At 38.6% G+C, this 13,789-nt stretch overlaps 1 protein-coding gene across 2 annotated transcripts; it reads right to left on the minus strand.

The window, feature by feature from the left end:
- Nucleotides 1-326: 326 nt before the first annotated feature.
- On the minus strand, nt 327-11,501 carry LOC101054306 (uncharacterized). Of its 2 annotated transcripts, XM_074406606.1 has the most exons (4): nt 11,447-11,501; nt 8,746-8,872; nt 8,365-8,460; nt 327-3,554 (listed from the first exon to the last, which is right to left on the minus strand). In XM_074406606.1, the coding sequence occupies exons 1-4, from the start codon at nt 11,459-11,461 to the stop codon at nt 1,765-1,767; spliced, it is 2,028 nt and encodes a 675-aa protein (XP_074262707.1). In that variant the 5' UTR covers nt 11,462-11,501; the 3' UTR covers nt 327-1,764. The 2 variants fall into 2 exon arrangements, with proteins under 2 accessions (XP_074262707.1, XP_074262706.1); XM_074406605.1 differs by lacking the exon at nt 11,447-11,501 and having other exon boundaries at nt 8,746-11,176.
- Nucleotides 11,502-13,789: the final 2,288 nt, after the last annotated feature.

Genomic DNA, 13,789 nt, shown 5'->3' on the forward strand with positions numbered 1-13,789 from the left:
TACAAGCCATACATAGTTGGATTTAGTTTTCTAAGTCACTGTTAAACTATCTCTGTCTTTGATGTAGGAATTCAGTTTGTTCATATTAGTTGTGATAGGTTTTATTATTGATTCTTTTTCATTTTTACTTGTATATAGTCTACTGTACTTTGATTTTCTTTTCCACTTTCCTTACTTTTTCTATCTTGGTCAGTGTTCCTTTTATCATTTAAAAAAATTTAGGAGGAAAAAAAAAAAGAAAAAAAATTAGGAGAAATTCTACTAGGAAACAAATGGAAAAAGACAATCAAAATCAAGGGTAGACCTAAATGACTAGTGGTATGGATATTTGAAAAAAAGTCATTAAAGAGATTTAACTATAGAAAAATAGATGAATGTAAAAAAAACTTAACTATAATTCTTACTATAAAACATCACCTTTGTTAATGTCCTAATGCAATCATTTTAAGCCTTTTCTTGAAAATAAGATATTCTATTAACAGATACACATGTAAATATAAGTACGTATATACATAATATAAATAAAAATAAAAGAAATATCTGTGTATTCATAACCCATTTAAGAAACATGAATCTCTCTTTTCTCTCCCTAAATATAAGCCCACATTCTTCCTCCACAAAGTAATTGATATTGCAGATTTTGTGTTAATCATCCATTTGCTTTCCTTTCTAATTTTGCTAATTATATATGTATTCCTGAACAATGTACTCTTGGTTTGTTTTTGAACTTTATGTAAATAAAATAACATAGTATCTATAGCTTCCCTTTTTTCATTCAACATCACTTTAAGATATAACCATGTTAATGTACTTGATAGAGTTTCATTCATTTTCATTGATGTATATTATTGCTACTGTATGATTATTCCCACATTTATTTAGTTTATTGTTAATCAACATTTGGATATTTTCTTTAAACAAATTTTAAAATAAAAACTATTGCAATGTTGCAGTTAATCTTGTACAAATTTGTGGGTGCAGATGTGCAAGAGTTTCTAGAGCAATTTTTTTGTGTGTTGTAAAGCTACTGGTATTCTGGATAAGACTATTTCCTGTCCTTCCACTGACACATTGCAGGGAATCTGGCACCTCTGGCCTCCCAGCTATCAAGAGCCTATAGCATGTCAGTCACGTTGGCAATCAAAACAACTTATTTCCAAACACACTTTAAGAAGCCCAGTTGAGAACTACTGTTTTATGGTATGCATCTAGAATTAGAATTGTTGGGCCACAGGTTATGTGACTGTTCAATTTTTACTTATAAAATATATTGGATTGTTGTGATTCAGAGACAATGATGGGTTCCCATGTACAAATCCAACATACACATAATTTATGTTATACAGCACACTCATGTCCTGTATAACTATATGTATAGCTCAATATACTTCAGGAAATCTTCACACATATTTAACACTATTGTCAATGACTTAAATAATTCATAGTTTTACAAAAGGATCATGTTTCACATTATATTAAGAACATGACATTTTCTGTTCTTTTTAAAATTAATCTGATATTACACCTGAAATATGACTTCTACTTAAACAATTTATGCACAAGAACTTTTTAAATTAATGTATCTCAAATTAATTTTTCCTCAACAGCTCTGAATGCTTGCTGAAAGCTTTTACATGTTCAAAGCATTCATGTGGTTTCACTCCTATGTTAATTTTCTAATTCCTATTCATTATAACCTATGAACAAATACTTTCCTACATGTGTTAACACCTTAGGGTTTCTGCCCTGTGATTTTGCTGATGTTCAACAAATTTGGCTTGAAGATGCAGGTTTCTGCACATGGAGGGTGTTGATGGGAATTTTCTTCTTGTGTGTTTTCCTTTGATGTTTGGTGAGGGCTGACCTCTGGCTGAAGTTTTTTCTACATTCATAACATTCATAGGGTTTTTCCCCTGTGTGAATTCGCTCATGTTTTGTGAGGGCTGACTTTTCATAGAAGGTTTTCCCACACTCAGGACATCTGTAGGGTTTTTCTCCTGTATGAGTTCTCTGATGCACGACAAGGTTGGATTTCACACAGAAAGATCTCCAGCATTCATTACATTTATAGGGTTTCTCACCTGTGTGAGTCCTTTGATGTTGAGTAAGGTTTGATTTCACACAGAAGGTTTTCCCACATTCATTACATTTATATGGTTTCTCTCCCGTGTGAGTTCTCTGATGTACTGTGAGGGCTGATTTCTGGCAAAAGGACTTTCCACATTCATTACACTCATATGGCTTTTCTCCTGTGTGAGTTCTCTGATGTTCAGTGTAGTTGGACTTCACAAAGAAGGATTTTTCACATTCTTTACATTCATAGGGTTTTTTCCCTGTGTGTGTGCTCTGATGCTGTGTGAGATCTGTTTTCTTATGGAAGCTTTCTCCACATTTGTTACAGTCATAGGTTTTCTCTTTTTTGTTAGCTCTCTGGCTTTGTGTGAGTTGTGACTTCCTACTTGAGGCACCCCTACTTTCATTACATCCATTGGTTTTTTTCCCTGAGTGCCTTCTCTGATGTTGAGTGTGTTTCAACTTCTCAAAGAAAGGTTTCTCACATTTATTATCGTTACAGTTTCTCTCTCTTGCTTTAATTCTCTGATTGAGTGTGAGGCAAGATTCCTTCTTTAAGAGTCTTTCACTGTCATTACACTTGCTGGGTTTTCCTGTTGTGTGGGTTCTCTGATGCTGAGTAAGGCATGCTTTTTCATGAAAGAATTTCCCACATTTCTTATAATCACAGATTTTCTCTCCTGCATGAATTCTCTCATTTTGAGTATGGTCTAACTTCTTCAAGGCTTTCTCATTTTCATTACACTCATCAGGTTTTTCTCCTGTGTACATTCTTTGATGTTGGGTAAAGTTTGATTTCTTGCTAAATTTTCCAAATTTATTACATTCAGAGTGTTTCTCCCCTGTGTGAATTTCCTGAAGTGCAGGTTTTGACTTCATGCATGAAGATTTCCCATTTTTATAGGGCTCATGTGGCTTTCTTTCCCTAAGGGTTCTTGGACAAGAATGGAGCTTTAACTTTGGGATAAAGGCTTGTCCATATTCATTTCTTTCTGAAGGTTTCTCTACTGTGTGAGCTCTTTTATGTGTAACAAAGGCTGTCTTTCTGTGAAAGACTTTTCCACAATTATTATATTCAAGAAGTTGCTCCAAAGATGAATCCTTTTGATATTGAACAAAATCCTCATTATGACTGTGGGATTTCTTCTTTTGATCATTTTCACAGGGTTTATTCTCTGAATGAGTTTTATTATACTTAATATCAAGGAAGTCACACCTACTAAAATCAACTGACTTTTTTCTTACATGGTTTCTATTACTATTAATGAGTTCTGAAACACTTTTCAAGCTTGCTCCAAATGAGTCACATTTATGGGATATTTTTCTTGAGGGCACTGTGTTTGTGGCCATACTAAATGTTTCCCTTAAGGTTTTACTTCTCTCCTTAGTCGGTATTTTGTCATTGATGAATAAAGCCTGCCTCAAATATTTGTCTTTATTTTCTTGACTTGTCTCTTTCATGTTATTGGCTTTCTGAACTTCTAGAAATACAAAAAATTAACCATACATTATAAATCTTAACACATTTCTTAAGGAAGGAGGTTGCATGCAAGTGATCTATGCTGAGTTGATCTTTGGGTTTCAGTCACAATATCCTGGGACAATAGAAGCCCTAAACAAATATTTAATTCTAGTCTTTGGATGGGTAATATGAAAGCAAAGATAAAACATGCACTATAGCAAAAAAAAAGGAGACAAAGTCAAAAATTAATACATGTAGCTTTGGCTTGTTACAAATATGCCCTTAAAATGGATAAATCTTGGAATAAAACAATAAATAGTGAATTGAGAACAAAGGATGTCGGGAAAATGATTAATCCAATTGAGGATAATCAAAGCATGGGGTAAAGATAAGGGACACAGTAGGGAGACAATAAAGACTGAAGGGTTATCAAAGGAAGTGTGAGAGCAAAGATTATGTTGGAGGCAAATGAAAGATTAGATCCTTCTCTCTCTCTCTTCCCTCTATACCTTAATTGCTGCAGGAGAATCCTTACTCTACATGCCTCTAATCTTTTCTTTTTCATTATGCACAGCAACCCTAAATTAAAGTTACAAACTCATTCATTTCCTCAAGCCTAAAGGTCAGTCCTATAGTTCAGGCCCCATCTCTCCATGCAGCTTTGATACAGAAAAACAATGTACAAAGAGAATGTTAAAATATATGAGAGGACAAGCCATCCTTGCAACAGGATCCATTTCATCTCCATATTCTGAATGTTGGTGCTACCACCAACATTCTATTAATGATAGAATTCTATTCTGATTCTATTAATCAATAGTAATCTGTCTCGTTGGCCCAACCTACTTTTACCTCTTTCAATCTGCTGATTTGTTTTACCAATCGTTTGTGCCCTGTTATAATACTGTTTTTTTAATACACTTTTTTTTTAAAAAATACAGAGTCTTACTCTGTCACCAGGCTGGAGTGCAGTGGCGTGATCTTGGCTCACTGCAACCTCCAACTCCCTGGTTCAGGCAATTCTCCTGTTTCAGCCTCCCAAGTAGCTGTGATTACAGGCGTGTGCCACCACGCCCAGCTAATTTTTGTATTTTTAGTAGAGACGGGGTTTCACCATGTTGGCCAGGATGGTCTTGATCTCCTGACCTCGTGATCTGCCTGCCTTGGCCTCCCAAAGTGCTGGGATTACAGGCGTGAGCCACCACCATGCCCAGCCAAAAGACTATTTTTAGATCAGTTTTACATACATGACAAAACTGAGTGGAAAGTATAGAGTTCTCATATGCCCCTTACCCCCATATATGTACAAAGTTCCCAACTATCAACATCCCCCACAAGAGTGGTATTTTTCAAAAATGATCAAACCTACATTAACAGATCATAATCACTCAAAGTTCAAAGTTTACATTAGAACTCACTCTTGGTGTTGCACATTTTATGGAGACAAATGGAAATATATATATATATATATATACACAAATATATATATACACACACACATATATATATATCTACCATTATAATATCAGGAGGTATAGTTTCACTGCCCTAAAAATCTATACTCTGCCTAGTTATCCCTCCCTCCCCTTTAACTCTTGGCAACCACTAATCTTAACTTGGTCTCCATAGTTTTGCTTTTTTCCAAATGTCATATAGCCTTTTCATTTCAGATGAGCTTCTTTTACTTAGTAATATACATTTAAAGTTCCTCCATTTTTTTCATGGCTTGATAATTCATTTCTATTTAGTGCTGAATAAAATTCCATTGTCTGGATGTACTACATAGTTTATTTACCCATTTATCTACTGAAAGAGATCTTAGTTGCTTCCAGGTTTTGGCAATTATGAATAAAGCTGTGATATATCTCCATCTGCATGTTTTTATATGGACATAAATTTTCAACTCCTTATTTTATTTTTTATTTGAGACAGGGTATGGCTCTGTCACTCAGGCTATAATGCAGTGGTGCAATTAGCTCACTGCAGCCTCGAACTCCTAGGCTCAAGCAATCTTCCCACTTCAGCGTTCTGAATACCTGGGAGTACAGATGTGTGCCACCAGATCCAGCTGATTATTTTTGTTTGTTTGTTTGGGTACAGGATCTTGTTATGTTGCCCAGGCTAGTCTTAAACTCTTGGCTTCAAGTGATCCTCCCACTTAGCCTCCCAAAATGCTAGGATTACAGGAGTGAGTCACTGTGCCTCATCTTAACTTTATTTGGAGATAGGGTCTCACTCTGTTGCTCAGGCTAGAGTGCAATAGCATAATCATAGCTCATTGCAGCCTCCATCTCCTGGGCTCCAGTGACCTTCCCACTCACCCTCCCAAGTACCCAAGTAGCTAAGACTACAGGTGTGCACCAGGATACCCAGCTAATTATTTTTTAATTTTTATTATTTTTTGCAGAGACAGGGCTTCACTATATTGCCCAGGCTGCTCTTGAGTTATTGGCCTTGGATGATTCTCTAGCCCTGGCCTCCCAAAGGGTTAAGCCACTGTGCCTGGCCAACTCTTAATTTTTTTTTTTTTTTTTCTGAGACGAAGTTTCGCTCTTGTTACCCAGGTTGGAGTGCAATGGCGCGATCTCGGCTCACCACAACCTCCGCCTCCTGGGTTCAGGCAATTCTCCTGCCTCAGCCTCCTGAGTAGCTGGGATTACAGGCACGCACCACCATGCCCAGCTAATTTTTTGTATTTTTAGTAGAGACGGGGTTTCACCATGTTGACCAGGATGGTCTCGATCTCTTGACCTTGTGATCCACCCACCTCGGCCTCCCAAAGTGCTGGGATTACAGGCTTGAGCCACCGCGCCCAGCCCAACTCTTAATTTTTAATTCAGCTTTCATATGTTTATTTCTCTTTGGTTTCTCTTTTCTGTGAGAACACAAACACCTGGCTACCTAACGTAGTCCCAAGGACCTTCGTTGAACTTTTTCTTAATAATTTTGACTATTGGTGCTAACTGTTATCCTCTGCTATCACATTGCATGCAATAATATCAATTGTATGCTTAAGAGCTTAGGATTTTTCTATAGTACATAAAATAAATAGAAGTCAATATACCAATAAAACATTTGATAGTAGATTTCAATGCTTAGATATTATACTAGATTCTTACACCTAAATTCACAATACACGTTCAAGTGACCATCTCGTAAATCTACAGTATTGTTAGCTCCTATCAGATCAGGCTATGTAATTCTAAAATTCTTCATTTTCAACTATAAACCTCCCTTCCTGTTTTTCACTTAGTACACATTCTGTCCTTAGCCCTCCTCAGAACCTAGATGTCCTTCAAAACAATGCTACTACTGTTCCATTGTTTAAAAAGTAATGTCCTCACCACTTCAAAGTTTTATTCAAGGAAAATTTTTCCAAGTAAATATTGTCTGTACACTATATCTAACACTGTTTTCCACAGCACTGGTTTGCATGATGTTATTTTCTCTATAAATAACATCTATAAGCAAGCCTGACCTTTCATTGCTTTAGGCGGATTTTTCACCTTCATATATATATATATATATATATATATATATATATAATATAAATCCTTTATATATATAAAATATATAATCTATATAAATATATAATCTATATAAATATATATAATATATAAATATATAATATATAAATACATACTCTCTCTATATATATTTGTTTATATATATATAAAGGATTTCAGTTGCCTTAGCATTTCAGCTGTCTCCAACTTCCAGTGAAAATTGAGTTGACATTTTGTTTTGTATTATTTTCCTTGTGGTTTTTGGTTACTTTTCAGGAAAAGATGAGGCAATGCTGAACTCTACACTTCCATCTGCATGTTGGATTGTACTCCTTTCTTCTTGAAACACCTTGTTCATGCTCTCCTGGTTCTCCCTCTACCATGCTGGATGGTCCTTCTCAGTCTCCCTTGCTAGAGATTTGTGTTTTCCTGACTTCCAAACATAGTGCTTAAAGGTATAGGCTTTGCCATATTCTCTTACTTATTATCTCACTCAGTGAAACTGAAAGTCTTACCAGGCTTATAAAGCTTTCCACCCAGCTAACTCTCTAACCTTACCTGCTTCTTTCTCCTCACCGGATGTCTTCTGGTCCACTGACTTCCTTGCTGTTCTCTAATTACACCAAACACACTCTTTTCTCACTATCTTTACACCCACTATTCCCCTGGTCTGAAAATCGCTCTGCTAATCCATGGCTCACTCCATCCCTTCACTGAAAACTCTATTCCACTGTTTCTGTTAAAATGTTCACCTCCACAAAGAGGCCCCCTCTGACTTCCCTTGCTAAAACAATACTCTCTAGGAGTCTCTGTCTCTTTCATCTGATTTTTTTCATTATGTTGATTACTACATGGCTTATTATGTATTTATTTGTTAACTGAATCTACTGATAGGAGTAGAGATGTTGCTTTTCTATTCCCTGTACTTAGAATGTGACTGGTACATAGCAGGTCCGGAATAAATATTTGTCAAATAAAGGAATGCATGATAAAATGCATGTTAGATACCAGAGAGAAAGTGAACAATGGCCACTGTTGGACAGAGAGAAAAACAGACATAAAGGTCTAGGATGAGGAAGACAGCAACTGGATTCTATAAAAACCAAGAAAGTCTCTTCCTAAAAGTCAGACAGAAAAACAAAAAACCTTTATATATGAGAATATTTGGAGGTTTGATATTGAAGGTATGGTGGTCATCTTTTTCCATTAGAGCCTGGAGCCTCTAAAAGAGATTTCTAAAATATATTTCAAAGATTCTGACACCTGGACTGGCCACTTGGGATCTAATTTCTCCCAGCTTCTTTATACCTGATGTCAACTCACCTGAGTGGCTCTGACTTGGTGGGTCTCTCTTTAATATCCATGGTTCGTCTCCTTGCTCCAACTTGACTATCAGCTCAGGTTTGGTAACACAGTGCCCTGTTATGGGAAATGACATGAGACTTGGAGAAGTCGCTTAGGGTTCAGGCTCTCTGAAGGACAAGAAGGGAGAAGCTCTAGAAGCTACACAATAGTGGTGTCCAAATGTGCTTCATCAAAGTAGGTTGTTTCACCAGGGAAGTAAGAATACAATAATCTTCAAAGTACCCTCCAAGAGTCTTGACTCCCAAATCTCAAACATGAAATTCATCACTCTCTACAATGATTTGGTTCCTAAGATAGGAAATGCATGCTGTTTGGAGTTGCATGGGAAGCTGGGCTTACCCAGTGATACCACGTGTCTGTAGTTCTCCAGCATCACGTCCCTGTACAGGAGCCTCTGGGCAGGATCCAGCAGCTGCCATTCCTTCTGGGTGAAGTACACATATACATCCTCGAACAGCACTGAGCCCTGTAACAGTCCAATCCTGCTCCATCTGAAGTGCTCAAGACTCAATGGCATGAGAAATATGTATGGGAACTAATGCCTACCATGTTCTCTGTTAAAAGTTTACCAGAAAATGTTATAAAGGCTGTCTGACATGTACCTTCCTTCAGGTACATTTTATGGGGAAATAGAAATCATAATAGAAATACTAGGCCTTTATGCTTACTTACAAATCCACATATTAATTCATAAAACAACTGGAGTTTCCTCTACATGCCTGGAACTGTTCTAGTTGCAGAGGAGACTAAGGCAAAGAAGACACTGGTCCTGTTTTTAAGGCTCTTCAGACTGTTGAAGAGACTTTCTATACAAACACCCACATGCAACAATGAATTATGGAAGCCATGAAAACAATGTGTGGTCAAGGTAGAAGGAGGGCACAAAGAGGGAAAAAAATTAATCCTCAGGTTATTCTTCACCAAGGAGGGTAAGATTTAACTGCACACAAGCAGTGAGTTTTGTGTGAACACGGGGCAATGGCATAAGCCAAGGTGCGGATCATGAACACACACCTCAAATGAAAGTAATTGACAAGGTAGTACGGGGGACAGAAGAATCAGGTTGGAGACTTGGGAGATAAAGAACAATAGAGGTGCTCTGTGGTCAGACAGAGGGATTTTAGACTTTCTCCTATAGACCAGTGGCCTCTAAAATATTTAGTCACTCGGTAAAAATCCGAGCATCCCTCGGTATATTTATAGATTATTTATATACACCACTCTCAGCCACTCACCAAAAGTAAAGCTTAACAACTTCCTTAGTTTTGTTTTAGATGCAAAACAAAGTTAAATGGATATTCCAATACTTTCTTTCCATGCACCATCTGATTGTCTTGTGCAGTTCTCTAGAGTACACACCTCTACTAGGAGATAAGTAATGTAAACAAATTTATATTTTGAAATTAATGCTCCGGGGGCAGAGTGGACAATGCTTTGAGGCAGTGGTTCTCAACTAGTGGCAATTTTATCTGGAAGCATGTTTTGTTGCCATGATTGAGAGGGGTGGGGTTGGGATCTAGTTAGTAGAGGCCAGAGATACCACTAAACATCCTACAATGTACGGGGAAGCCCTTACAACAACAAATTACCTGGCCCAAAGTGTCAATGGTCAAGGTCAGGAAATTCAGTTTTAAAGGGAAGTTAGAGAGGAAGATAGTAGACTAGTGTGAGAGAGACCACCTGTCTTCACGTAGCAGCAGTGGGGATTGAGAAACCTGAACTGATTCTATGTGGAATTAACTAGATGTTGGTTATGCAGTGAAGGGCAAATGGAGCATTGTTCTCAGTTTATCATGACAGCAGCTGGGCTGATGCTGGTGCCATGCACTAGGATTGCCAAAACAGGAGAAAGAATTGGGCAGAGAGAGAGACAAAGAGAGAGAGAGAGAGAGAGAGAGAGAGAGAGAGAGAGAGAGAGAGAGAAACCTGGGACATGTTATACTTAAGGTACCTGTGAAACATACAGGTGAACATGTCCAGGTAACAGTTGCATAGTTGCATATAAGGTCTTGGAGCTCAGGAGAGAGTGCTAGTATAATGATAAATCTTTGGGCCAGGTGCAGGGACTCACGCCTGTAATTCCGGCACTTCGGGAGGCCGAGGCCAGTGGATCACTTGAGACCAGGAATTTGAGACCAGCCTGCCAAGATGGTGAAACCCTCTCTCTACTAAAAATATAAAAATTAGCCAGGTCCGGTGGCAGGTGCCTGTAATCCCAGCTACTTGGGAGGCTGAGGCAGAAGAATTGCTTGAATCTGGGAGGCAGAGTTTGCAGTGAGCTGAGATCACGCCACTGCACTCTTGCCTCGGTGACAGAGTGAGAGTCCGTCTCAAAAGAAGGAAAGAAAGAAAGAATGAAAGACAGAAAGAAAGAAAGAAAGACCCAAAGAAGTCACTGAAATCTGTTTTGCCCTCAGTAAAAGCTACCTAATTCATAATGTGATTGTCAGAATTATATGAGCTAATCCAAGTAAGGGATTTAACAGTGACTGGAACATAACATGCAGACCTAAATTGTACATAATAGTAAAGCTGATCGACTATTCTAATTTTGTCACTTTATCTTCAAACTTGTAACAATAAAAATGACCAAAAAAAAATGTATATTCTAATACAAATTATTATGTTCCAGTAGCTGGAAGGCGTGGTGTAATAGTTAGCAAAGGATTCAAAAAATACTTATCACATAAAAAAAAGAAAGTGAAAAAGAAAAGTATTTAGATGATTTCTACAAAACCTGAAATGACAGAAGAGTGTATCTTGTTTAGGTATACTATTGATGAAAAAAAATTCTGATGTTGACAGAAAAACACGTTAAACATATCAACAGTAATCAATGATAATCAATAACAGAATAAAGATAAAATGTGGACTTTCAAAACCACTGGAAGAGAGAAAAAGAAGGTAAAATAATAATACAGGAAAAAAGTCAGGAAGTGAAAAAATGAAGAAAAAAATGGCCAAAAAAGCATGGTTACTAAAAATGCAAAGTACCTCTTCAGTTTCACTGGAAAAATTGAATAATAAGTAAATAATTCACCTGGGATGTGTTCATTTTCTTCTGATCCTGGAAAAGTTTAGAGAACTGTGAAGGCAGAGCTGTAGGATGGAGAAGGAGCAAAGAAATCATGAGAAATCTGCTCTACTTTGAAGGTCTTCTTAGCATGTGCCTAGAAATTCACATAAATCTGCTGGCGAATTGCTGAACCATGGGAAAATTTCTTTTGATCCTTCAAAAGCGGCAGGTAGAAGTTTCCAGAGGGGACTCATAACCCTAATATAACCACTGGAAGCTAAGAGAATCAGGGTTTTCACTGGGGAAAGCAAATACTTGTTTCTTACAAACCTCCTTGGATATAGTAGCAGAAAAATATAAACCACACAAAATCCAACTAAAGAGACCTGGTTAAACAATCATGTCACAACAAAGGATGAGATGTCATGCCGTCTGTCCTATTACCACACATACTACGGACTGAATTTTTTGATGTCTGATTGATTGATATTTTACTTTACAATAATCCAGCAGAGGCAGGTAGTAATGGGGAAAGTGTACACACACGCGCACATGTGTGTGTGTGTGTGTGTGTGTGTGTGTGTGTGTTGGGGGGGTGGTATATAGACGAAATAAAATTGTCCAATGCTGGAGCTGTAACGAGTACCTGGGAGTCATTATATCATTTGACTTTTGTATGTTGTGAATATTTCCATAATAAAAAGCATAAGAAATGATACAGCAAAAACCTTACAGAGGTGTGCTCATTTACTTTTCAACTTATGTTTTAAATTCCTTGAGGTTACAGAATTAACAGGAAACTGTGACAACAAAAGTACTTGTGCTTGAAGGGAGTCTATTTAAAAAAGGAAAAGGTTTGTTCTCCTCTGGTTTCAGTGTCTCCGAATTTTTTTTTTTTTTTTTTTTACTAAGAAACTTGTTTTGACTTAACTGAGACAGGTGGACAATGGCGTAGGAGTCAGGGGGTTTGGGTTCTTTTTCTGGTTCTACCACTAACATATAATGCAAGCCTAGATTACAATAATCTAGTTATAATAATATTAAGATACTGGCAATACTTGTAGTTACTACATAACAGGACTTGTTCTAAGTACCTTGTAGGTCTTCTTTCATTTAATCTTTAAAATAAAGCCAAGCATAGCTACTATTATGACTTCCATTTCATAGAAGAGGAAACCGAGGGGAAGACTGAGCAATGTGGTGGAGCTGGGCTTTGAACCCGTGCAGTCCGGCCCCAGAAGCTACGCACTTAAGCACTGTGTTAACATTTTTCACTTTTAAAATGAGGCACATTTACAGAACCCCTGAAAAGCTTCCCGGTACTCCTCTAAAGTCAAGAGTAGGTAATGGGTAGCATGTCCCTAAACTCCAGATGTGCAGATGGGCGGGGTTTGAGGGCGCTGCAGAATCTAGGAAGAGGGCTGGAGCATTAGGGGCATGGGAGGAGTTTCCGAGAGGAGTGGCGATAGTATTTTCCCCATCCGTCCTCACCTGGGTGTTCCTCCTCCCCCGCGGCCGGCCTCCTGCCCACCATCCTCAGCCCAGCTCACCATCCTCAGCCCAACTCACCACCCTCGGCCCAGCTCACCTCTGTCCTTTGACAGCTGGCCCACACCTTCGCTGACCGACGGTTCTTGGCAACCTCCGAGATGCTGAGTTATTCAGGGCGGAAGAATCGGGAATTGCTTCAAGAGCAAGCGCTTAGAGATCTGCCTGTTTCCCGGATGTCCTTGGTGCAGCTGTGTGCATTTTATCAGAGAGGGTGGGGATTTCCCAGGTGAGATTCCTGCTTCTGATGTCCCCTCCTCACAGAAGCAGGGTGACCCTGGCTGGGGGGAAGGGGGAATAAATTCAGATAACTGGGACCTTCAGCCGGGTTCCAGCTCTCTCTTGGAGTTCACCATCTCCTACAACAGCGGCTTTCAGTGTGGACCTCAGACCAGCAACATCAGCATCACCTAGGAACTAAATGGAAAGGTAGATTCTTGGGCCTCTCCCCAAACTCACTGAATCAGAAGCCCCGGGGGTGGGATTCAGTCGTGGGGTGGGGTTAACAGGGCCTCCAGGTGATGCTGATGAGTTTGAGAACCACTGCCTGCAAATCTCCCTTGGGAGCCTGAGAACTTCGGAGGGCACAGACAGATGGACTTTGAGGCGCCCAGAGGCCTCAGTTATACAGTATCCCGAGGGTTCTGCAGAGACACCAAGAAATTTCCAAGAGCCTTAAGGGAAGGCTCAGCCCCTACACACTCCGGTTGGCATGTAAAGACATGCCACTCTGCTAAGTGCTGTGAAGCATTCAATTTGCAAACAAAACCGTTTGAGGCTTGTATCTCAGATCCTTCACTTGCAAGCCATTTGCCTTCA

The sequence above is a fragment of the Saimiri boliviensis genome, chromosome 9 (assembly GCF_048565385.1).
Source record: "Saimiri boliviensis isolate mSaiBol1 chromosome 9, mSaiBol1.pri, whole genome shotgun sequence".
NCBI classification, from domain to species: Eukaryota; Metazoa; Chordata; class Mammalia; order Primates; family Cebidae; genus Saimiri; species Saimiri boliviensis.

What these genes read in the sequence shown, in the direction of transcription:
- LOC101054306 (XM_074406605.1), bottom strand. Translation starts at nt 8,923, where the DNA reads ATGCCATTGAGTCTTGAGCACTTCAGATGGAGCAGGATTGGACTGTTA. An exon ending in CAGACACGTGGTATCACTGG is followed by an intron (nt 8,461 to 8,745) that starts GTAAGCCCAGCT and finishes TTCCCATAACAG; the next exon opens with GGCACTGTGTTACCAAACCT. An exon ending in ACCAAGTCAGAGCCACTCAG is followed by an intron (nt 3,555 to 8,364) that starts GTGAGTTGACAT and finishes TTGTATTTCTAG; the next exon opens with AAGTTCAGAAAGCCAATAAC.